This window comes from Nerophis lumbriciformis, linkage group LG39 (assembly GCF_033978685.3).
Source record: "Nerophis lumbriciformis linkage group LG39, RoL_Nlum_v2.1, whole genome shotgun sequence".
NCBI lineage: Eukaryota > Metazoa > Chordata > Actinopteri > Syngnathiformes > Syngnathidae > Nerophis > Nerophis lumbriciformis.
In genome coordinates, this window is record NC_084586.2 from 6,956,124 (window position 1) to 6,982,882 (window position 26,759).

The 26,759-nt window shown below is 40.4% G+C and overlaps 1 protein-coding gene across 8 annotated transcripts in view; it reads right to left on the reverse strand.

The window, feature by feature from the left end:
* The window catches only part of rapgef1b (Rap guanine nucleotide exchange factor (GEF) 1b), a 112,082-nt gene that overhangs the window by 46,580 nt on the left and 38,743 nt on the right, over nt 1–26,759 (reverse strand). For all 8 annotated transcript variants that reach the window (XM_072912684.1, XM_072912683.1, XM_072912686.1 and 5 more), the window contains exon 2: nt 3,300–3,445. In XM_072912684.1, the coding sequence (XP_072768785.1) occupies nt 3,300–3,445 (146 nt within the window). The remainder of the gene's footprint in view (nt 1–3,299; nt 3,446–26,759) is intronic.

The window sequence follows — 26,759 nt, forward strand, 5'->3', positions numbered from 1 at the left end:
TGAGTACTTAACATATGAAATGACATTAACATATATGTCAGGGGTCTTCAACATTTTCCAGACCAAGAATCCCCAAAGTGACGAAGAGATGGAGCGGGGACCCCCTTACTTATACAGGTGAAACTCAAAATTGTCAAAGTAAAAGTCAATTTATGTCAGCAATTCAACTTCTAATGTAGACTAATGTGTGATATAAACTCATTACATACAATGTAATATATGTAAATATTTTATTTGTCATAAGTTTGATGACCATGGCTTACAGCTTTTGAAAACCTTTCTGAAATTTTACATTTGCGGTATTCAGTCTTTTAATATCTGGAGTTGCTTTTTATGAGCCTATACCCTACAGTAGGTAAGGTTGTATTCATGCCTTATTCCTGTGAGAATCCTGCATGTGACTGAAGCATTAAAGAGTGGGACTATAAAGGACTAGCTGCACTGTGCTCAAACAACCACCAGGTAGCATATTTCAGCAGATATCATTCGCTCTGGTCAGCGGTTCATTGTTCCTCTTTGTACCTGCTGCCATCACAAGCTTAAATAAGGTCATCACATGGTGATTTTATTTATTTATTATGCCATAGCACTTTAATCACATGACATGCATTCAAAGTACAACATTAAACAAATGTTACTTTATGACATTCTGACAATAAAATTGCATGTGTCAAAGTATTGGGGTCTTTAATTTTCTGCGATTAACAAAAAATGCAAAAGTGTGAATAATCTGATTAAAAAATGTAATTGTTTGACGGCACTATTTTTAAACTAAACTGGTCTTGAAGGTATTCTGTTATTGTGCAATACTATAATACTCAAATATTACAGTACAGCGGCACTATTAGCTATCAGGCAACCAGCACGCTACTCGCTAGCTGGCCATCTAGCGTGCTAATCGCTAGCTGGCATAAGCGTGGTAATCGCCAACCAGTACCTCGGGCTGCTAATCTCTAGGTGGCAACTAGAGCGCTAATTGCTAGCTATCCTAAATGCTAACATGAATATAATAGTATACCATAAATTCCGGGCTATAAGCCACTACTTTTCCCCCTATACTTAGTACCCTGCGACTTATAAAACAGTGCGGGTAATTTATAGATTTTTCTTCACTGACAGCCATAATGCAAATATATATATTTTCTAAATGAAAATGTGTGTTATTGTTTGTGCTATGGCGCCATATTTAGGACGAGTTCGCTCACTGCAGGTGTTGCAGTGTCCTTCTGTTTAGAGCTTCCGACCAAAAGTCCATAACGTTTCTACTGGTATGGATTCCTCCTTCATTACACCAAACAACATTTGTAAGTTTTAAAATATAACTAAAACAATTCTTACTTACTAAACCTTCCCAGGTGTGATGTCAGTAGGACCATATTTGTACGTGCTATCGTAATGTAATGAAGCTTGCGTAGTTAGCATGAACTATTATGCTAAAACATTTGCGTTTGTCTGTGTTAGTATTATTAACTTACAGCAGCATTCTATTTGCATTGTTCCAGTTTCACAAATTCCTCTGTAAATTCACCAAAACGTCACTGTGAAGTTATGGAGTCTGTTTAGCTGATTTGAGAGCTATCTTCTGCAGCTAATGGGTCCATGACGTCAGGGACCGTTTGGAAACAATTAAGGTACCGTATTTTCCGCACCATTAGCCGCACCTAAAAACCACAAATTTACTCAAAAGCTGACAGTGTGGCTTTTAACCCGGTGCGCTTTATATATGGATAAATATTAAGATTCATTTTCATAAAGTTTAGGTCTCGCAACTTCGGTAAACAGCCGCCATCTTTTTTCCCGGTAGAACAGGAAGCGCTTCTTCTTCTACGCAAGCAACCGCCAAGGTAAGCACCCGCCCCCATAGAACAGGAAGCGCTTCTTCTTCTACTGTAAGCAACCACCCGCCCGCGTAGAAGAAGAAAAAGCGCGCGGATATCACCGTACGTTTCATTTCCTTTGTGTGTTTACATCTGTAAAGACCACAAAATGGCTCCTACAAAGCGACAAGGATCCGGTTCATGAAAAGACGCAATCTCTCCATCCGCACACGGATTACTACCGTATTTCACAGCAACTGATATTCCTGTGAACCGCACTGTGGAACGGGAGCACGTACGGTGAATATTCGCACCACAGGGAATGAGAAGTCATCCTTCACTGTGGTTCTAGCTTGCCATGCTAATGAAACTTCCACCCATGGTGATATTCAAAAGGAAGACCTTGCCAAAAGAGACCTTTCCAGCCGGCGTCATCATAAAAGCTAACTCGAAGGGATGGATGAAGAAAAGATGAGCGAGTGGTTAAGGTAAGTTTAAGTTTACGCGAAGAGGCCGGGTGGCTTTTTTCACGCAGCTCTGTCCATGTTGATATACGTATGTTTGTGATTGCACATTTGCGTACATTTTGGGAGTGAACAGAGTTGTTAGAACGCTGGTTTTTAATATATTATTAAAGTTTGACTGACCTATCTGACTGTTTTTTTGACATTCCTTTAGCGCAGTTAGATGCGGCTTACAACACCGGGCGGCTTATAGGTGGACAAAGTTTTGAAATATGCCGTTCATTGAAGGCGCGGCTTTTAACCCAGGGCGCCTTATGGTGCGGAAAATACGGTATGTAAATAAACATTTACAAAACCTTTCTGTGTAAATACCTTATTTCTCTGCGGCTTATAGTCTGGGAAATAAGGGAAATATTTTTTCCTTCTAAAATTTAGCAGGTGCAGCTTATATACCACTGCGTTCTATAGTCCGGAAAATACGGGATACGTTTATTCCTGTTTTTATTTTAAACCTGCATGGTACAGTGAGTAAAATGGCCATGCCATTGTCATTTCTAAACTACACTACAATGTGTACTTAAAGATATTTACAAAAATAATATCCTCAACCTCTCTGTAGACGCCCTGTTAAAGACTTGGGATATAGGTTATCCCACATAAATTGTTTTTAGCTGTTTGGTGTCTGCTGGGCTCTCTCACTGCTCTCCTGGTAATCTCAATTTAGTTTTGGCAACAAATGCAGAGGAATACACTCATAACACCAAAATCCTTAAAAGCGAGCAGAGAAGCCCATTTTAGGAAACAAACCACATTCATGCATCCCTTTAGAGGTTCAGACACCTGGGATAAGGGAGTTGTGGGAAGCAGCAGTCACACACATGCACACAATGGATTATGGGAACCCAAAACAAATGACAGGAAATCAATTGAGACACAAACACGCAAACAAACAAGCAGGTGCAATTTCCCACACTACCCAGATGTATGACGGGACATGTTAGCAGCTTAGCGCGCTTACCTTTTTAGCAGGTTTTTCAGTGCTTTTGGCTGCTGGCTCGGGCTGCAGTTGCTTGCCTTTCTTGGATGGTGTTCTCTTGATCTTGGGAGAGTGGAACTTGTCCATCAGCTTCATGGTGAAGGAGGACAGATGGGACCGCTGCGAGTCTATGGATGGATGGGGGGAAAACGCAAAAAAAGCTGTGGTCAGTCACAGTGGAGCGACCGTCGAGGGACTCGAGAAAACTGAAGCAGAAACCAGATGGCTTTGGCTTAAATCGCGGCGAATTGAAAAGGCCCAACGCTTGAAGAACCAGACGGATACTTTAAAAAAAAGAAAACTCTGTGTGACGTGCTAATAGAAGAATAATTAGGTGGGAATCCCTGTGCTAATGCTGATAATTATGTGTGGGAAGAAATGGGATGCCAACATCTAGGGCTGGGCAATATGGCTCAAAACTGTGTAACCATAAAAGTGTTTTATATCGGTCAATATTGGTATGTATTATGACCGATCAAAAATAAAAAACAGGGGAAACCTGTGTGAAGGTGGCCCCCCTCCCCTCACAAAACTCTGTTGAAATAGTCTCATTTGTTTGTGCTGCGTTTGTGCTGGTTTATGCAGTTGAAATGGTTATTGGTGCTGCTTTCGTTTCCGAGTTATTAAAGATTATTTCATAGGTCAATCAAAGGTCACCCAGCATGCCCGTTCTCCAAATTAAGTCCAAATTATGCCAAAAGTGTCATTTGTTTGTGTCACAAACATTTTTTGGTCTAGCTATTATAGTGTAAGTTGACATTGTATGGTTTTTATGTTATTAACATGTAATTAAGTTGTCATTACATGTAAACAGTCCTTAACTATGTCAAAATCTCCCCGAACCAGTCCCAATTGTTTGTGCAGTTGAAAAGGTTGTTTGTGCTGCTTTCGTTTCTGAGTTCCATCCATCCATTTTCTACCTCTTATCCCCTTCGTTTCTGAGTTATTTAAAATTATTGTATAGGTCAATCAAAGGTCACCCAGCCCTCCACTTTCTCCAAATTAAAACAATATAGTCTAATTTGTTTTTGCAAAAGAAATGGTTGTTGGTGCTGCTTTTTTGTTCTGAGTTATTAAAGTTTCTTTTATAGGTCAATCAAAAGTCACCCAGCTCCCCCGTTTGTGCAGCAAAAAATATTGATTGGACGTTAATATCTCGTTTTCGAGATATTAACGTTTAAAATTTCCGGAAGTGATGTCATCTGGACCTGACCCCACCGGGTTTCCTCAAACTGGGCCAAAATAATCTCAAATTAAACCAAAATAGTCTAATTTGTTTGTGCTGGTTTGTGCAGTTGAAATTATCGATTGTGATGCTATAGTTTATGAATTATTAACGATTAACTATTTAGGAAGTGGCGTCACGAACGAATCGGAATTCGCCATTTTTTAACAAAACAGTCTAATTTGTGGTCCAAACAATAACAAAATAGTCTAATTTTTTTGTGCTGTTTTGTGCCGTTGAAATTATCAATTGTGTTGCTATAATTTACGAGTTCAAGATTACGAAAGTGACGTCACCACTTACAGTAGATCAGGAAGTTGTTTTCTGTTGTTCCTGCCATACTCGTAAAGCTACGTGCTGTCGCCACGAAACTACTACATAGCCTATTAAACCCAGAGGGTAACACCACCCAAACCCAATTTATACTTAAAGTGGGAGACAAAATCATTACTGATTGTACACAAGTCTCAAATGAGTTCAATAATTTATTTATAGAATCTGCCAAAAATCTTTCCTCAGGTTTCTCTTGTATGACTAATGACGACCAAACAACAGACATACCTGATAAACAAGACAGCTCATTTCAGCTCAAGGAGGTTAGTCAGTCAACTGCCCTAAAAGCCATACATGACCTAAACACCACATACTCAAAGGATATTTATAACCTAGACACAGCTTTTCTTAAAAAATATAGTGGCATCCTTATACAGCCTCTTACCCATCTTATTAATATTTCCATTAAAACTGGGCAATTCCCAGATGGATGCACAGGTAATACCACTTTTTTTTAAATCTGGAGATGCTGGAATGACATCTAACTATAGACCTTTCAGCCTTCTTCCAGTTGTATCTAAAGTCCTGGAGAAGATTGTTTCAGAACAACTAATGCACCACCTTGAAACAAACCACTATTTGAATCCCCTGCAATACGGATTCAGACGTAACCATTCTACAGAATCTGCCACTTGTTTTTTAACTGAAAATATCAAACATTCCCTTAACAAAGGACATGTTGGTGCAGTATTTCTAGACTTAAAAAAATCATTTGATACAGTCAATTTTAATTTCAGCCCTTTTGTTTTGCAGTAGACTTAGATTGGTCAGATCTAGTCTGAGAGAGGCAAAACGTCTTCCAACACAAACAGTCCGGTTGCGATCGATTAAATGCCCTGAGATGACAATGACCTGGATGAATGAGAACATTCATAGATAATTCATTCAAGGGGTATCAGGCCTGTTTGCAGGCATCAATGATCAGGGCTCTCCAGTCTTCTGTTATCCGCTCTATGTATGAGTTCTATATTATTGATATTTCCGATAAAATGTCCTAGGCTGTTGATATATGTTGTTCGTTGTCAACCTGGAGCTTTCTTTCCTACTAGTTTCCCTGTTAACATCAGTTTTTGTAAGCTGTCTTTTCTAATGATATGTCCGAGGAATTTCAGCTGCCTATTTCGAATCGTTGCGATTAGAGATCTTCTTGTTTTTGCCAATACCTCTTCATTACTTTTCTTTTCAGCCCATGATATGCGGAGTATTTTTCTGAAGAACCACATTTCAGTTGCCTTTAATTTTGTCAGTTGTTGATTGTTTAAAGTCCAGCATTCACAGCCGTAAAGTAGGACAGACCATACATATGTTTTGAGGACTCTTAATTTGGTGTCAATTGAGATGTTTCTATTTTTAAATATAAGACTCATTTTGTTGAAGCTGTCTTTTGAAATGGCAATTCTTTTGTTTATCTCTTTTTCACACCTACCACCTGTGACACCGAGGTATTTGAATTGATTCACTTGTTTTATTTTATTGTTGTTGCACGTGAGTTTATATGCAGGTGGATGTGGTTTCTTGGAAACTGTCATGCTTTCGGTCTTGTTGAGGTTTAAAGCCTGTCCGTTTGCTTCACTGTTTGGCCAATACTGTGTTCAGGATGTTCTGTAGTTTTTCTTCAGTCTGCCATAGACAGTAGGATACATAATGCCCAAAAGCACTCTGGGTCAAGCCTGCCGAAAAAGCAATGACTGCCCTGAATGTGAAGGCCTTGGAGCATCAAGTTGGAGGGGAATTCACACAAGGGAAATCCTCCCTGGTGGACACCCCTTTGTGCTAGAGTTGTTGAGCAATGGCTGCCAAGGTCAGTGTCAATCCAAATAAGTTCTCACAGCCTGTAACTGTGAGTAACATATACTATTTCCTGTTTTGGTGTCTTCTCCGATTGGCCAGAGGCAGTCAGAGTCAAGAAGGCTGAGTCCTTCTTCCACAGCTATTGCAAGATGAGAAATGCCAGAAGTCTGGAGGATACCATTGGAGGTAGAAATGAATGTAACTGTCCTTCTGCTTTGTTTGCAATACGGTGAAGAACATTGTTTTGACAAATAAGCACTCGTAATGTTTTGCAATGTTCTCTGTATCATAGCAGAGATGTTGCAATGTTTGTAGTGTACTCGATGTTATTTGGACAGCTTCAAATATTTTCTTCAGGGGTCTTGTCCTCTCCACGTAGACCTGTTGGGTCACACCCTGTGGGGAGCTGCCTTTTACCAGTTCAAGGAACTGGTTGCTGTGTTAGTTGCAACTTACAGCATTTACAAAAGAAATACTGTCACAGAAAGAACTGCATAAGTTCTGACAAAAGACATCAAATGCACAAGTGTTTAGCACAGAGACTTTTGGTTTATCGACTTTAAGAGGCTATTGATGGTTTCCATTTTTTATCAATTGCAGTTTTACTGTTTTCCGGCCAGCAGATGGAACTGCATGCAGCCATTCTGGACAAGGAGAGAACTCATCTTCCTTTTTTGGGTGGAACCACTTGGCCTCCAGTTTTCCACGGCATCTTCATCTGTTGGCCGTGTGTTTGTGGCAGCATCAGACTCCTCACTGGGCTAAGCATCCTGTTGTCTCTTCTCTTCTACAGTGGATGCAGGGTCAATGGCGATCTTTTTTTTTTTTTTTTGCAGAACAAATCCGCATGTTTTCTTCGATGAAAGAAAGATGGCGAGCAATAAACCCTTGAAAATACCTTTTTTTATATTTTTGAACTTCAACTGCGGCAGAACTTGCAGTGATGCTGGTGCTGTGGAATAGTGGTGCCGTTATTCCTGTCCCGAGTGGTAAGTAACTTCCAAGTGTTATTACAGTATATGATGAATAATCTCAGGGAGGAAGTAAATGTTATCGCAATCCCCATCATCCATGGCAAGTAACCTGCTCTCCTCACATATTTCAGTTACCCACTGTTGGACGTCAGTCTGGATCTGAACACATGCATCCACTAACTCCTGTTCTTCACCCTTGTCATCTGGAATGGCGGCACACTCTAGTGCAATTTGTGCTCTCAGGTATTTCTTGCACCTTTCTGATGAGACAGGGACTCCAGAACTATCATTACCCTCGGCTTGACTTAACCCCAGATAGCACGTAATAGTTATTTTGCATGCGCCACGGATTGTGACTTTAGAAGCTTCGCTAAAGACCTTACAAATAATCTTAAATGCTATGTGTTTTTTCTTCAGGCAGTCCCAGTTGCAGAGCATCTTGATGCAGTGTCCAACATCAACCCTGATAAAACAAGGTGGTAGTTTTGCATTTTGTTTACCAAATTAAATGTTAAAGCAGTCATTGATGTAACGTTTCAGGTCAGGATAAGGAGAAAACGCCTTCACAAGAGCTCCTAGAATGGCCAGAGAAAAATCCCTCACAACTTCTTTTGGGACAGGTGCACCTGCACGAATCCATTCGATCAGCTATTGTGCGATGGCATTAACCTAATGTTTCTCTGACAGCATTTGCACCAGAGTGACTGATGTGCCGTGTCAGAACACGCCGATACAGGAAGATATGGCCGGATGAGCCATTCGGCCTTGACAGTTTTCTTACAACTGATCCATCAAAACATACTGTCTGGTGAGTTTTCTTTATGAAGGTCTTGTACGCATGCATGTGTGTTTGACTCCAGTATTGACAGAAAAACGTGTCCAGTCCAATGTCTCTGATGATACCGCTGTGAGGTAAACTGTATTTTAACAGCTGCAAAGAATAAATTGCATGTCACCTAATTCCAAATCATCCCTTTCTTGTTTTGCTTTGCGCAGGGTGGCCAAATTGGGCAGATGAGTTGGCTCTGGATCTCTAAAGTCCATAAGCTTTTGTGCCTGTGATGCCCACTCTGGTGCAAATGCTGTCTCCAGACTAAAAAGGCTTTCAACAGCCTAGTGTGCAGGGAGTCATCTGTGTTTTTAATGCAGCATTTGCACACCACTGGGCTGTTAATTGCAGGCTCTCTGTCACATGTTAAATGGACATGACCGTGACACTCCTTACAGTAGCCTTTCATGTCAATTTAATTGCTGGTGATTGATAGATTGGCTCTTTTAAAAGCAAATGTACAGGAACTCTTCACCGCCTTCCAAATACCATGAGTCCAGGTGCTAGGCTTCAAAATTGTGTATTCCATTTGTTTTTTGCTTGATACTGTTTGTCTTTGTATTCAGCCTTTTCCGAAATTAATTCAATCCATATTCAAAAGCAACATCAAGCTCAAGAGCTTGATGACTTGCTCCGTCAGAAGGAGAAGCTGAAGAATCTGTGTTATCAACAGTTGCATGATTATTTGTTTGATGACTAAAGCCTATTGCTGGCTAAATGTTGTGTCTGTTTAATTTAAGAAAAGTATACAGGGCCTCTGTTTTTCAGATGCTCATTTAGCACCATCCATATACTGGCATTTGAAGTGGCTATGTTGACCTTTTGGAGTTAGGCCACTTTTGATGTGCAGAGAACTGAACAGATATTTGGAATCCCTGTACACTGCTGATTTTTTTTGGCATCTTGTTTTAAGAAGAAATAAATACAATTAGCATCAAATACTTTATTTCTGCAATGTATTTTACTGCCAATTAAAGTGTGTGCTAGATTACAAAATTGATTTAGGTATCTGAAAACCATAGAGTAAATGCAAATGTAATGCAAGTTGAAAAACACTTACGTACTATGTTACATGCATAGGTAAAGCTTACACATGTTCATTCCTTTGTAAATTAACTTGTACTTAGGTCTGTTGTGTTTAGTTGAGACTAAATAACCTTGCATTTATGCATTAACAGTGTGCATTCAGCTTTGTATACAACTTAAGTGTTTAAACATGCTACGCCAAAGGTGTACTTTTTTGGGTCGCATTTACTGGGCTGGAAAAGTAAAACCTGCAAAAGCTGCGTTACAACTTTCAATTCCACAAGTGTACCAGTCTGTCTACTTCCCCCCGAAGGCAGTGAAGCGTACCGGTAGTTCATGATGCTTATTTGAAACGTAATGACTCAAAAATTATAGCAACACAATCGATAGTTTCAATAGCACAAACCAACAAAAACATAGAACAAACACATTTTGTTAATGTTTGGATCACACATTAGAATACTGAGAATGCCGGTTCGCTCGTGACGTCACACCCTAAATTGTTAATGTTAATAATTTATAAACTATTGCAGCACAATCGATCATCTCAACTGCACAAACTAGCACAAACGTAGCACAAATGAGTGAGACTATTTTGGCTTAATTTGAGATTATTTCGGCCTAGTTTGGGGAACCCCGGGTATTTGAAATGTTAATCTTTCGTAAACAAAAGCAACCCAATCAATAATTTTTGCTGCACAAAAGTAGCACAAACAAATGAGACTAATTTGGCTTAATTTGGAGAACTGGGGGACTGAATGACCTATGATTGACCTATAAAAAAAACTTTAATAACTCAGAAACAAAAAGCAGCACAAACAACCATTTCAATTGCACAAACGAATTAGACTATTTTGGTTTAATTTGGAGAAATCTGGGGGCTGGGTACCTTTGAATGACCTATAAAATAATATTTAATAACTCAGAAAGCAGCATAAACAACCATTTCAACTGCACAAACCAGCACAAACGCATCACAAATGATTGGGACTGGTTTGGGGAGATGTTGACGTTGTTAAAGACTGTTTACATGTAATAACAACTGAATTACATGTTAATAACAGATACCATACAATGTTACTAACTTAAACACTATAATGGCTAGACCAAAGATTTTTGCAGCACAAACCAGCACAAAAAAATTAAACTAGTTTGGCTTGATTTGGACTTAATATGGAGAACGGGGGGCTGGGTGACCTTTGATTGACCTATAAAATGATCTTCAATAACGCGGCAATGAAAGCAGCACAAACAACCATTTCAACTGCACAAACGCAACTGAATGAGACTATTTCAACAGAGTTTTGCGAGGGGAGGGGTGCTAACTTCACACATGTCCAGGAGATAAATTAAGTAAATGTATTTTTTATCTATTTTAAATGTAACCTTCCTTTGATTATAATCCCCTCACAGGCCTCGAATTTTAACTTTTTATGGTCAAGGCAAGTGTTGCCTTAAAGGAGGGTTCATATTTTAGGGCACCAAGGCAAACATCATTTTCTTTTGAGGCAGGGCCTCCAAAGCGCATATACGTACATACATACATACATACATACATATATATACACATATATATATATATATATATATATATATATATATATATATATATATATATATATATATATATATATATATATATATATATATATATATATATATACATATACACACATATATACGCATATACACATATATATACACATTAGAGATGCGCGGTTTGCGGACACAACCGCGGAGTTCGCGGATAATCCGCGGGTCGGGCGGGTGACATGACGAAAAAAATAGATTTTAAATAGATTCGGGCGGGTGGCGGTTGAACCAATTCAGAAATATATATACATAGTTAAATGTTGTTACTCACATACGGAAAACGAGCAGCACTCTTTGAAACAGGCACTGCAGCACACCACAACACAACACAAAAAAAGATGGCAACGCCGGCAGCAAACGTGGTACGCGACAAACTAAAGAAGGGAATACTAAAGACCAGGGAAAAAAAGACCAGCTATTTGCCTTGGCCAATAAGTTGCAGGTCATTTATTATTATTATTATTTATTTAATTTATTTTTGTTTAAATAGGGATGACATACGTATGTTATTGTATAATTTAAGTTTGTGCGCGTGATTGACAGCCTAAGGCTTATGAGGCACATTTTTTATTTATTTTTTTATTTCAACTTAAAAACGTATGAGCCTATGCATATGCCTACAACATAGGCTATGTGTTTATCTTTATTTTCCTGCCTGTCGTTGACAATGGAGATTGTCTGATATTTTGTCATGGCTGCAGATCAATCAATAAAGGTTCATCTTTGTCGCGAAATTGTTCACTGTTTCACTGTGCACCCTGCCCTCGTCCCTATTTGAGCATTATAACGTTAACAAGTTAATATTCATTGAAATAAATTCAGAATTTTTTTTTTACCTAACGAAAATATAAGCCTCGTCTTTCTAAAACATTTTTCTAACTTCTTAAAAGCATCGTTCTGCTTGCTGCAACTGCGCACACAACGTGTGAGGAACGCACTCCTGATCTGAGGGCATTGGCAACAATAGTCAACACTTTCTTAATGGAAATGACAATACTACTATAATAATGATAAATCATTTTATCACGCATTAATATCTCTTAGCCACTAATGCGTGGCCAAGAGATATTAATGCGTGGCACGCATTGAATGTCTCTGCTGCATTGGATCAGTCTTCTTTCTTTAACAGGCAAAAGCTTTCTAACCTCACTAATGTCTTGCATCGTCTTTTTTAGATATATAACAACGGGCGGGTGGAGGGCGGGTGTGGATTTGATAAAATGTTAGTTCGGGTGGATGGCGGGTGGATGACGACTTTTGTGATGCGGTTGCGGATGAAATAATTGCCTATCCACGCATCTCTAATACACATATACACATATATGCATTATACCGTTTACCGTTACATCTTTCGTCCACTAACAAGTAAAGGGCGGTCACAGCATGTTCTTGCCATCAATTTGTAAAATTTTTTAGGGCATTACAAGAAGTGATGAGGGCGGTCGCAGCTTTTGCCGCAGTTGCCGTGGTTAAATTCGAACCCTGCCCTCAGCTATCAAAGCAGAAAGCAACGAGAACAACAAACAACATTCTAAACTCCCATTGAACGCTTAAAAACCTCTTAAAATGTAGGTGCAAAAATAAGGAATATGTAAGAAATGCCTAATTAGGTGTAACAATATGTAAACATAGAGGTTTAGTGCCAGGAAGTTACAGCTATGCTCTAAAGAGTGAGTACGGCTAAGGTGGTGTGGTATTACCGGTCTTGGTGGGGACAAGTGCCTTGCATCATTTACAGACCACATTGGTCTGAGTACGGTCCGCTTAAAAAATAAAATTAAAAAATGCCATATTGTCAAGGGGACTTTTCCCATTTTATCGAAAATGTATTCGCTCTCTTCAGCACTCATTTTTACTTTCTCTTCTCACTCCATGCAATAAATCAATTGCGAGACAACAAGATGGCACAGCCAAACTTGACAGTTGATACGATTACCTGATTGGCAGTTAGCGTGTCATTCTCACTGATCAGTGATCACTTCCTGCATTGCTCGGTCACCAGAGTGCATTTGTTCATGCAACCAACCTTGCTTTGCAACTCTCTGCTTCTTCCGACAAAGAAGAAAAAAAAATATCATTGTACGTTTTATCGATGACGTGTCCATCGCGATATATATTGATATTGTTTTATCGCCTAGCCCTACAGACTTCTTTAATGCACCTGGCAACCCCACAGACGGTGGATGAGTGAAGCGGCAGAGAACCGACACGCAGCCACCACATCAGTGCTCTTCCCCTCTGAACACTAATTGTCATCATTTCTTACAATGTGCAAAAGCCAAGGACGGCTGTGTGACTCATGAAAATATGTTGATGAGTATGTTTCCAGTGGAACTTCCGAGAGTGATGAGGCAAGCATCACATACTCCCCCAGGCTCCTCTTTTTAGATTGTGTGGTACAAAAATACATGTATTGTCTCAGCATTAGCGGCTTGATTCATGAATGACTGACTTCAGGGAAACTTGTTACAGCTGACTGAATCACCTTTAAACTTAATCTCACCAGACCTTCAAATCAGTCTAATCATTCACGTAGGAAGCAAAGACATTTTCACAGGTGAAATTGCACTAAAAATGTACACGTTTTGCTAACTCAATTACGCCACACGAAGACACAATAGCGCTGTTGAGGGATACAGCAGTGTCTGGGCGGGGGAGAGCGTTTGTCGAGCAACACGACAAAAGTTCTTGGCAGGTTTGAAAGAGAGGAATATAAGTAAAGAGCTGGAGACCATCGGAGTCAGAGAGAAGTTTCTGCAGACGGTTGATGACCTGCTCATCTCCGTCTGGATCAATAGCCCTACAGCTTGTACTGTACTTAAATAAAGAATAGCATTGCTGTGGCTCACAGTGTGAGAGGATGTCGTTGGCCCTGAGGTTGCAAAGCTGCAAGGCAATGTGTTTGCAAGCCTCCATGTCTTGGCAGCATGCACAGTGAACCAGATGCTTTTGATTGTGCGGCAGCCTCTCGATGAGCCCTTCAGTCACCAAGCGCTACAAACTCAGTTCAGCTAACCACAAACTCTGCTTTCCTCGTCATACAAACTACAGCGTCTGGTGCTTTGAAAATAGAAAATAAAAAAAGTAGCAGACATTTCAGTTTCATTGTCTTCAGGGCTGTAAGTACTGCATGGCTTTTGACCTCATGGCAAGTACACAGACCATTGTCATTGTTGTTCTTTTAAACTTCAAACAGACTCAGAAGGACTCGGTTTACAGCTTGACACGAGAAGTGGTGACCTCAGTCGCCATCATGATCAGTACAGCGGGCGGTTGCATATCAGCCGTCCATCAAGAACGCAGTTCCTCGTATATTTTCTGGTTCCCATACAAAACAAAGAGTAAGGTCAAGTGCTCAGCTGAAGTTATGCTAGCCTCTTTAGTAGCGTCCATGGCCAGCAGAGACGTGTCAACCAGCCACAAACTGGCTGCCTGCTGCTGTAATGAGTCTGTGAGGTCATCGGCTTTAACGTCACACTGAATTTAAACCCTCACACACTGAGGGGCATGGGAAGGAGGAAACCACAATGTCAAAACATTTCTTTCTAAATGGTATTTATATTCTGCTGTGCCGTCTTGAGGTCACAGCAGCGCTGATGTGCCTCCCAAAATCTTTGTAGTCGCTGTTGTCATAGTGATATTTAGTTTTTTGTTTTTTTTCATACTGCTTTTACAGAACACGTAATGATTGGAAACAGACACTTTTACAAAGGGGGACTTGTCATAAACCACCCAGAATTAACCAAAACGGACGTTTCCCATAAAGAGGTGAACACGGGTTCCTGATTCTCACTGTCAGACGCGTTCATGAACAGGGTAATTAAAACAGCACTAAGTAACTTTTCAACCTTCATAAAATATTTGCATAACTATTGAGATGATACACCGACTTACAACTAGTTGAAGACACCTCTGTGATGGCCTGAGGGGGTCTGTATCGCTCTCACTGGCACTTAGCAACTTTGAGGAGGGTGGCAGGAACCCAGCCACAAAAAAAACCTACAAATGTGCTGACTTGCTTTACGGCATACTTCACTCCCCGTTTTCTATTCGTTAAAAAGACGGAAGTGGATGCGAACGCCTACGTGCCGCCAGAAAACTAAAAGAAGAAGAACGTCTACGTGCAATTACTGCTATCATAGCCGAAACTGCAAAATAACCAAAGAAACGAAAAGTCTTGCCGGAGGGGCCAAAAAAAAAAAAAGTGAGGTTACCCGGATAAAAGGACAGTCAAGGATCAACATTGGCCAGGCTTTCAATAGCTGGCGTGAGCTCAAAGGTGAGGAGGAATTTTCGGTCGATGCTGCTAAGCTAGTAAGTAATGCTAATGCTAATGTTAGCTATTGGAAATTTGTGTGGTAGAAATAAATAGCCACCAGCTGGGTAGTTCGCAGTTACACATTACTTCCTTTGATAAAACTCTCCCGCCGGTTTTTCTTCGCTTCGGACATGCATCCGCCCTGAAACATTCTTGATAGTGTCTGCTATTATATCAGCATAGCCATTAAATACATAATATTTGTAATCTATTATATCATGTTTGCCGCTATATGCTCTAGTCATCATGGGAAATGTGGTCTTCCTTCTGGTAAAACACTAGCGCTTTCGTCCATTGGCGCCACCAAAGTCAACCAAAACGGAAAATTCTTAAGTGGTGCTTTAAACTGGAGCTAATTTAAAATCAAAGGACTGTGGTTACACAAGGGCTGGGCGATAAAACGATATCAATATATATTGCAATAGACATGTAATCGATATCAACAAAAAATGTGTAAAAAGTAACAACTTTTTTTTTTAATCCGTCAGATAAAAAGCGGAAGTTGCAAAGCAAGGTTGGTTACATGAACAAAGGCACTCGCTCTGTGGGAGTGGCACGTTAACAGCCAATCATACAGTGTCAACTTAAAGTTTGGTTGCACCATCTTTTTGTTTTGCGGTTGTTTCTTTGCATTGAGTGAGAACAGAAACTATAATATGAGTGCTGCAGAGAGCGAATAAATTAGATTTTTATTTTAAATGGACCATAGTCAGAGCAAAGTGGTCTGTAAATTATGCAAGGCACGAGTCCCCACCAAGGCCAAAGAGTGGTAATACCACAACACCATAGCCGTGCTCACCCTTTACAGCACAGAAGTAACTTTCTGGCACTAATCCTGAAGAAAATAGTTCTTCTCGGGTTATTCTATGTTTACATTTTTACACTATTTTGTTACACTTAACTAGGCATTTCTTACTTATTCCTTATTTTGCACCTTAAGTTTAAGAGGTTATTGTTTTAAAGGGAAACTGCGTTTTTTGGGGGGAATTTTGCCTATCGTTCACAATCTTCATGAGAGACAAGAAGACAATGTTTTTTTTTTGCATTGTATTTTGTAATCATCTGCTCGTTCTCGGTGGCCAGCAATGCAGCTAATGGGAGCAATCCATTCTGCCTCTAAATCACTATAAAATGCATCCAAAAATAGCAAACAATACTTCATGTACATTCCGTAACCTGTATAATAACCAAGCTGTAGAGACATTGTTATTGTAAGAGTGAACAGTGAGAAACTCTTTTTCTAGCGTAGTAACACATAACCTTGCAACGGCATGCTACGGCATTAGCGTAAGCAAGCCGCGTCAAGAGGTAAGCTAGCTTCTGCATCAACAGGTGAATGGCTTTTGAGTTAATAATGCACAACACAATGGGATAGGACACTAATATGTACTGACTGAAAAACATGGACAATCATATTACAATATCTGTAAAGTATTAGCCCATATTTCATGTTTTGTTTGTACACAGCGTGATAGCGTATGTACTGCAGTTGTAATAACAAGCATGATCTTGATCAATATCGTCCGGCTGGCCGGGGACATTTCCTATTGATTTTGGGTAAGCACGCCATTTATGTCAACATAGCGAGGCTCCAATTTCAACATTTACACGTCCAGTCATGCCGACCTCACTCTCTCGGCTTCCGTCTGCTCCAAGGTTTCAGCCTCTTCTTCGTGCTCGCTTCTATAAGCAGCAGTTTATCCGCCGTATATTTAGCTTGAAAAAGATAGAGTTGTAAATCCGCATTTGTCCTAAAATAGTCATCTTCTTTGTCTGTTACCAAGTGTGCCATGATTAGAAAGCAGACATTTTGAAAGCGTTTATCATCCTAATGCTAAAGAGAAAAAAAGGACATGCGTGTTCTTGTCGCTCATAATGTTTGTGAACTCTTGCTTGTATTCCGACAAGTGATTTCTTTCCAGAATGGTCAACCAAGCCAAGATGGTTATTGTACAGCAAGCAACGAGCTTAAATCTTCCTGCAAAAAGCAGATATAAGCAACAAATTCAACCATGCAATGGAATAGATCCCTATACTTTATCAGAAAAAATTTGTCGGGTGATAAAGGATAATTCATCGGTGGAGTTCCAAAACATATGGAACTATTGTGCTCCAGACATCATTCTACACGACAAAACAGATAGAAACTTAAAAAATGCATGGAGGTGTGGCTGGGTTAAAGACATTAGTATCAAGACTCTACCGGATAAATATGCATCGATTCTGCTCGGGTAAGGTTGCATTTCATGATTTAACTTTGCGTCTACTGCCATGTTTGATACCTGCCTTTGCTGTTGCTCACGCTTTTTACGAGTGAGCACGTTTTCCCCCGTTGACTATAGCTGTCAACATTGTTTATGGGCTGAAAGCTTCATTTGTGATTGCTGCCTTTGGTAAAAGTTTAACTCTTTTAGGGTTCACTCAAATGTGCTTTCTTTTATTTAGACTTGCGAGTTGGTGCTTATCGAAACACTTGTTGCAAACGTGTTTAAGAAATACAAATAATATCAAGAAAATAATTAAATGGGAAAAAAACGTTTAAAGTAGGGATGTCCGATAATATCGGACTGCCGATAATATCGGCTGATAAATGCTTTAAAAAGTAATATCGGTAATTATGGGTAACGGTTTCAAAATTATCGGTATCGGTTTCAAAAAGTAAAATTTATGACTTTTTAAAACGCCGCTGTGTACAAGGACGTAGGGAGAAGTACAGAGCGCCAATAAACCTTAAAGGCACTGCCTTTGCGTGCCGGCCCAGTCACATAATATGTACGGCTTTTCACACACACAAGAGAATCCATGCATACTTGGTCAACAGCCATACAGGTCACACTGAGGGTGGCCGTATAAACAACTTTAACACTGTTACAAATATGCGCCACACTGTGAACCCACACCAAACAAGAATGACAAACATTTCGGGAGAACATCCGCACCGTAACACAACATAAACACAACAGAACAAATACCCAGAACCCCTTGCAGCACTAACTCTTCCGGGACGCTACAATATACACCCCCCGCTACCCCCCCACCTCAACCCACCCCCCAACCCCGCCCACCTCAACCTCCTCATGCTCTCTCAGGGAGAGCATGTCCTAAATTCCAAGCTGCTGTTTTGAGGCATGTTAAAAAAAATAATGCACTTTGTGACTTCAATAATAAATATGGCAGTGCCATGTTGGCATTTTTTTTCCATAACTTGAGTTGATTTATTTTGGAAAACCATGTTACATTGTTTAATGCATCCAGCGGGGCATCACAACAAAATTAGGCGTAATAATGTGTTAATTCCACGACTGTATATATCAGTATCGGTTGATATCGGAATCGGTAATTAAGAGTTGGATAATATCGGAATATTGGATATCGGCAAAAAAGCCATTATCGGACATCTCTAGTTAAAAGTATATCAAACGATTTGAACGATTCGTACAGCCGAAAACAACGCAAGCATAAGGGATTTTTTCTTTGAGAAAGGCTAAATGGTACCCATTTTGAGAACAGAGCTAGCTTGACCGCCACACATATTTAATCGGCGAGACGTGAGCCGGACGCAATAGGCAAAATTCCCCCCAAAAAAGAGCAGCTCCCCTTTAAGTGTTTATTGTGATTTTATAACTTTGTGTGTGTTTTTTCATGGTTGTGTTGACATTTCCTTTCATTTCTGCCGTGATAGCTGGGGGGGAGTATTGTCAGAGGACGGCTACATTTGAAATAAAGACGTTTACATTTAATATATTTTTCTCCTGGTCCTTATTTTCAATAGGTCATACAAAACATTAACAATTACTAGAGATGTCCGATAATATCGGACTGCCGATATTATCGGCCGATAAATGCTTTAAAATGTAGTATCGGAAATTATCAGTATCGGTTTCAAAAAGTAAAATGTGTGACTTTTTAAAAACGTCGCTGTACGGAGTGTTACACGGACGTAGGGAGAAGTACAGAGCAGTTGTGTCTCCCAGTCATACTTGCCAACCCCTCCGATTTTCCCGGAAGTCTCCCGAATTTCAGTGCCCCTCCCGAAAATCTCCCGGGGCAACCATTCTCCCGAATTTCCACCCAGACAACAATATTGGGGGCGTGCCTTAAAGGCACTGCCTTTGCGTGCCGGCCCAATCAGGCTTTTCACACACACACACACACACAAGTGAATGCCACGCATACTTGGTCAACAGCCATACAGGTCACACTGAGGGTGACCGTATAAACAACTTTAACACTGTTACAAATATGCCCCACACTGTGAACCCACAACAAACAAGAATGACAAACACATTTCGGGAGAACATCCGCACCGTAACACAACATAAACACAACAGAACAAATACCCAGAACCCCTCTTCCGGGACACTACAATATATACACCCCGGTACCCCCCCACCCCCCACCTCAACCTCCTCATGCCCTCTCAGGGAGAGCATGTCCCAAATTCCAAGCTGCTGTTTTGAGGCATGTTAAAAAAAATAATGCACTTTGTGACTTCAATAATAAATATGGCAGTGCCATGTTGGCATTTTTTTTCCAGAACTTGAGTTGATTTATTTTGGAAAACCTTGTTACATTGTTTAATGCATCCAGCGGGGCATCACAACAAAATTAGGCATAATAATGCGTTAATTCGGCAAAAAAGCCATTATCGGACATCCCTAATAATTACCAATATTGACCGTTATAAAGCACTTACATCGTGATACAGTTTTCAGCCACATCGCCCAGCCCTAGGTTACACTACACTGTAGTGTCATAGGAGCCCGCTAGAACATGGACAACTAGCATTACAGGCCGCCTGGACATCTGCACAAGCTGATGAGTTATGTCAGTTTGCATTGCTGGAAAAAAAACTAATCCACATCAACACTCTCTTGGTCACACTCGCAAGAATGTTAACAGGAAGAAGGTTTGATAGCCACCCAAGAGTGAAACATTGTTAAAATGGGTAACAATGACATGGACATTCTACCCAACAACAGCGAATAGTTGAGTGCACTTGAGTGTTTGATTGATACACTACAGAGTTCACCGAAGGGTGCTAGTGAGATGACATCTGAGCTCTAACAGAGAAACTGACAGGCTGACAGACTGAGCTTGTTCGCTACAGGTGTGATCTACAGGAGACAGATGGTCGGGCCCTTGCTCGCCCCCCCCAAGCCACTGCCAGGCTAGGTGGATACAAGGGGATGCGCTCAAGGTTACACACACAGCTGTCACCTACGGCTGCACCTCCCCTTCCTCAGTTCTTGTCTACGCAGTGAAAGTGAACGTGTGAGCAGAAGACCGTTTTGAGAGCGACAAAGGTCAGCGGAGCAGCTGGCGATGAGGGCAAATACCAAGGCGGGAAGTAAAAAAAGTGTGCACTGTACCGGAAACAACCGTTATCAAGATGTTAGATGCTACTGCACTACTGTTGCTAGGTTTAGGAACAAAGTATGTAAATACAGAACGTTTGCAACTCTCGCTATACAAGCTTAGTACATACAACAGTGTACGTCCACTTATTTAGCCATTAAAGTGACAACGTCAGGAGAGAGGCCTGCAACACTCTAGAACTAAAACCACAGGGACGTAGTGCCAGGACGGGATTTGGAGCAGGCCTGGAATGCGAAAGGCTTGCAAGAAGATGAGCAGAAGGAAAAACAGAACGAAGGAAAATTCAACAGTTGAGTGCAAAGTGAATTATTTATTCGCTTCATTGTAGTAAGAGCTGGGCTTTTCTGCTTCAGTACGAGCTTTTTTTTTTATATCACGTCTTCAGTTATCTTGCCAGACGACAAGTCAGACATGTCAAAGGCTGGCAGGGAAATGAGCGAGCCCTGTTTTGGAATGCGTCACTGGTTAATGGTTGATGGAGGAGCAATAGACGAGAGGGAAAAGTCCGGTGGCGGATGTTGCAGCTTTCCAGCTGTGCAGCGGCGAGCAACAGGAAAAACGACATGCAGAGGTTTTATTTCATTTTTAGAAATGAGGGACCACACTGGGACCAGTGATGTTTATGAAATTTTATATATAAACATGGCCTACATGTGTCAGTGACCGGCAAAGCAGCTCCACATCCATGGGTCAGTGGCCAGGAGCAAACATCAATTAGATGGATGCGCTCAGTCTGAATGGAGCGTTGCATGGGAACAGAGTGCCTGGTGGAGCGCGGCCACGCAACACAGCGATCTATAACAACAATCCATATCAGCCCGCAAAGAGCAGGATTCACAACTGGCTGCTAGCAGGGCGTTGCTGAAGATGACAACATGAAATATGTATTTCCCGCCCAGGGATTGTGACATCTGCTCTGGAAGCTGAGATGACCAGAGACTGTGCAGCTGATCACCCGTGTGTACGAGGGGGAAACGCTGCTCCAAGACACAAATAGGAGTCATCGGGACTGCACAAAAAAATGTGTTCAGTAAAGATTTCAAAAAGAAAAAGAGGCATGGTGGGCTGTTGGCCTCTTGCAGACTGTAAATGAGTTATTCAACACCAGAGCACACGAGGGAACCTGACGCAGTGCTGCAGCTGCATGCGTAACTCATACAAAGACTCGCTCTGTCTCAGTAGCTGATGTCAAATTATATCACGTCATTAAGCGCGAGAGATTGTTACAGCAAGATGCTGCGGGCAACGAGTTCCTTCGTCACTGGGTCAACTCCACACAAGATGTAGGCCAGCAGTGTTTAGGAAGAGGGTGCAACTGTTAGTACCTGCATGTCGCGTGCTGGTATAAACCGTTTACAGGCCTCTGGCCTCAATGGCTCTTGTGTTTAGCTCGAAAGCTAACAACACTCCTTCCAAGGCACTCTCTGGACAAAACTGTATGCTCATTCACGGTGGTGCCAGTTCGGCTTCTTTGCCCGGACGTTTCCCCCCCCCCCCCGTCACCGAGACGTTGCAAATGACCATGTCGGTTTTACGGAAGTTTGTCTTCAAAATGATGAAACGACTGGTGGACGGCGAGACACTGCACTGGCCCTAAAGCATATTCAGCCCCCATCCTTCTCTACAGTATTTACCACATACTACTACTATAATACTCAACAGACACTGCCTCGTAGTGGTTACATAAGGCGGATTTAAGTGAGGGAGCTACAGCATATTGAATATATGGAGAGAGCCCGGAGGTCTGGGTCATTCAATTGTCCTATACGCTACACACAGACCAACAAAGCAGAAGCATCCACTTCCCCAAATGAGGACACAAAGTGACTGTCATGAGTTCCTCACAAAAGGGGGATGCCACAGGGCCTGGTTCTCACCTACAAAACAACAAGGGCAACGGCGTGTTGACACCTCCAGTGTAAAAGTACTTTTAGCAGGGATGATAATAAAAAAAAAAGTCATAGAAATGTAGAAAAAACTGAACTAATACCACCAAATAATCACCAGCGTGTGAGCTTATGCTGTATCGGGCAAAATGTCAGGAGTTGGGTTTATCATGCGTATATGTGCCAAGTGATTACATACAGCCCTCCATGTTGTTAGGATGATGGCGAATTTCCTTTTAAATTAATTGACTACAGTGGAACACATACTTTCCTAATTCTACCAAGTCGATATTGACGATACAAATTTGGCAGATGATAGAGCTTTTAATGCCATCGTTATATCGTGACAATGCATGTTGATGGCACATTCTAGCTGTGTCGCGCAGATTTGACAGTTACAAGCAAGACAAAGACATCCTATACGCCATGTAGCGTCTTTGCTCGTGAGTTAACACTTAATGTCACTCCACAGTGTAGCTAAATCACTAAATTGCCTGCATGGCTAAAAATAATAGGGGTACTCAAAAAAAAATAAAAAAAGACCATTTACATCCAAATCGCGATTTTTATTCATTCTGCTTCTAAATGATTTAAACATATTTTGAAAATCGTGGAAAAAAATAGATATATATAAACATTTCAAAACTAGTATTATTATTATTATCAGTGTTTCCCACACATTCATTTATTTGTGGCGGCCCGCCACGAAAGAATTACGTCCGCCACAAATGGATTTTTCGGCTTTTGACTCGCTCGACCGCTCATAAAAGCAATGGGACTCTGTCTGTGAATGGAGCTTGTAGTTACAACTCCGGTGCAGTAGGTGGCGGTAGCCTACTATGCATTGTAACTCCACCAAAATCTTCTGGTGGGCCAGAAGAAGAAGAAGAAGAAGAAGAAGAGGGACGGACGGACGGGATCAAAATACGAGGATAATATAAGTTATAGGTAGATAGGTTATAGCTGCATCGCTTGCGGCTCGTCATATATTTAACGTTAATCCGCGATTTCACCGAGCGTTTCACTGACGGTGTGGTGGCCGGGGCAGACGCACGTAGTAACAGTCACGTGTTAATAGTGATGGGTCCGGCAACACCGATGCATCGGCGCATGCGTCGAGCTCATAAAGCAAAACCCTGTGTCGGTGCGCGTACCGCTTTTAGAAAGTCACGTGACCGATCATGAGCTGTTTTGGTCACGTGACCGATACGCGAACCGTGTCGCACTGACGCCTCCTCTGTGCCCTGTGAGCGGGTCTTTTCTACAGCCGGAGAAATAACTAAGAAGAGAAAGCGTCTAAAATTGAATAAGTTGGAAAAACGGGGTTTTTTTGTAATAAAAATGTGTAAAAAAAAATAAATTCCCAGGTCCACAAGCATCCTCATTCACAACACGCTCTCTTAGATTTCCATGTTATGATACATGTTCACATTATTTATTGACTGTATCTAAAAAAGATAAAAAAATATATTTTTATTTAAATGAAGTTATGAAATAATCCTAAATGAAATACAATGACTTGGTTTATATTATTGTATATACTATGTCATAAAATCAGTGTCAGTTGAGTCGGTCCATAGGTTGCCTGTAGGGATTTTTAATGTCCAGCAGATGTCAGTATTTAGTGACACAGTATTCGACACAGTATCAATACAGTTTTGCAATGTGTCAAAAACGCTTCATGAAGCCTCATCAACCCATCACTACCTGTTACCATACCGACGAGCTAACGTGTCCAGGTTATAACCCTGTTGTCAATAAACACACGTGGAGACGGTGCTTCAGATACTGCATTAATACTGAAGCTAAATTGTCCACTGTCCACTGCAGCATGTGAATGCAATGAAAAGAATAAAACCTGAGCCAACCAGCTGTTAAAATGTTGTCCAGGTTAATGTTTTGGCCATTAAAGGCCCTTCATTTCAAGATTTCAACTGTGATCGGGCTTTAAACAGGTGGCTGACCTGTTCAGATGGGTGTAACTGCTACTGGTCAAATAATGTGAAATAGCATTTAATTTTACATGTATGCAATGCCATTTAAATGTAATTATAGATAATAATAATAATAATAAATACTTTGTAGTGTTGTAAATAGTCAACGGGAAGGATTTTAGTAAGATATAAGCCATGAGCACTACGCAGCCAGAACAAATCCTAGGCAGGACAAGTAAAAATATTGGGGCAAGTAGATTTGAGAAGTCGGGCAAGTAGAAAAAAACCTTAACGTTGAACCCTGCATGTGTTGAGCTGCTGCCGCTTAAGGTTAGACGGCACTGTACATAGAGCGGTTCTGCTCGTTAGTAATAAATTCTAATGTTGGATGTTCACTCCTTCACACAGATGATGTATGCACTAATTAAAGGGGCAGAGCTTTAAGAGACATTTTAGCTTTTATATTTTATAACATATATTTTTTGTAAGAACCATAATTAATAAATATATTTCAGTGAATAACTAATTGTTCAAATCTGTATATAAATATGTACATAAAGTGTTGTAATTATATTCCAACTCCGCGTTCTTCTTGGTCATCGCCGCTGCCGCCGCCGCCCCCCGACCACACCACCACAAATAGATGCCTGTCCTGTGGGAAACACTGATTATTATTGATACTGTTCCTTTTAATAATTTTTGGTTTTCCTTTTTTTTAGTATTATTTTTAATAAATATTGTTTTCTAAATTGTGTTGTAAATGTATATTCTAAGTATTGTAAAGCTGGGACAGGGATGGAGTTGGAGTTGCTTTATTTTCCTTGGTTAGATCAATTAACGTTCTGTGATTTTTTTAAATCCAATTTTAAAAAATATTTTTTTTAAATACTTGTATTTAGGCCAACATTGTGGGTCAATTTATATCACGATAGACACGTAATCGACAAAAATAAAAAATGTGTAGGTAGACTTGACAGGCCTGCCTGGTTGGCCACGCTTACAAGAACAGCTGATAGGCAACACGTCACAGTGGTCAGGTGACCCTTCTTAAGAAGACTGCAGATGACAGTCGAAACATGTCAGGTAAAAGTTCCATCTAATATACCGAAAATATTGTCTGATTAAAAGAACATTTGAAAAGTATATGAATAAGAAGACTCGTGTTGTCCCGATACCAAAATTTTGGTACCGGTACCAAAATGTATTTCGGTACTTTTCGGTACTTTTCTAAATAAAGGGGACCACAAAAAATGTCATTATTGGCTTTATTTTATCAAAAAATCTTAGGGTACATTAAACATATGTTTCTTATTGCAAGTTTGTCCTTAAATAAAATAGTGAACATACAAGACAACTTGTCTTTTAGTAGTAAGTAAACAAACAAAGGCTCTTAATTTAGCTGCTGACATGTGCAGTAACATATTGTGTCATTTCATTATTTTGTCAACATTATTAAGGACACATGGTAGAGAATGAATTATTAATCTACTTGTTCATTTACTGTTAATATCTGCTGATTTCCTGTTTCAACATGTTCTATCTACACTTCTGTTAAAATGTAATAATCACTTATTCTTCTGTTGTTAGATACTTTACATTAGTTTTGGATGATACCACAATTTTGGGTATCAATCGGATACCAAGTAGTTACAGGATCATACATTGGTCATATTCAAAGTCCTCATCTGTCCAGGGACATATTTCCTGAGTTTATAAACATAATATACATTTAAATAAGCCGAAAGAAGATTTTGTGATGCTAAAAAATATTGATGTAGTCATAGTAGTATTGACTAGATAGCTCCTGTAGTTGGTATCATTACAGTGGATGTTAGGTGTAAATCCACCAATGGCGTTTGTTTATATTGTAGCGTCCCGGAAGAGTTGGTGCTGCAGGGAATTCTGGGAATTTGTTCTGTAGTCTTTATGTTGTGTTGCGGTGCAAATATTCTCCCAAAATGTGTTTGTCATTGTTGTTTAACATAGTTTCACCATATGGCACATGTTTATGACAGTGTTGGCATTGTTCAAACGGCCACCCTTAGTGTGACGGTATGGCTGTTGACTAAGCATGCGCTACATTCACATGCGTGTAGTGTGTTTAAAGTCGAAATGATCGACTTGATGGTTAATAATCGGACATACTGAAGTCTT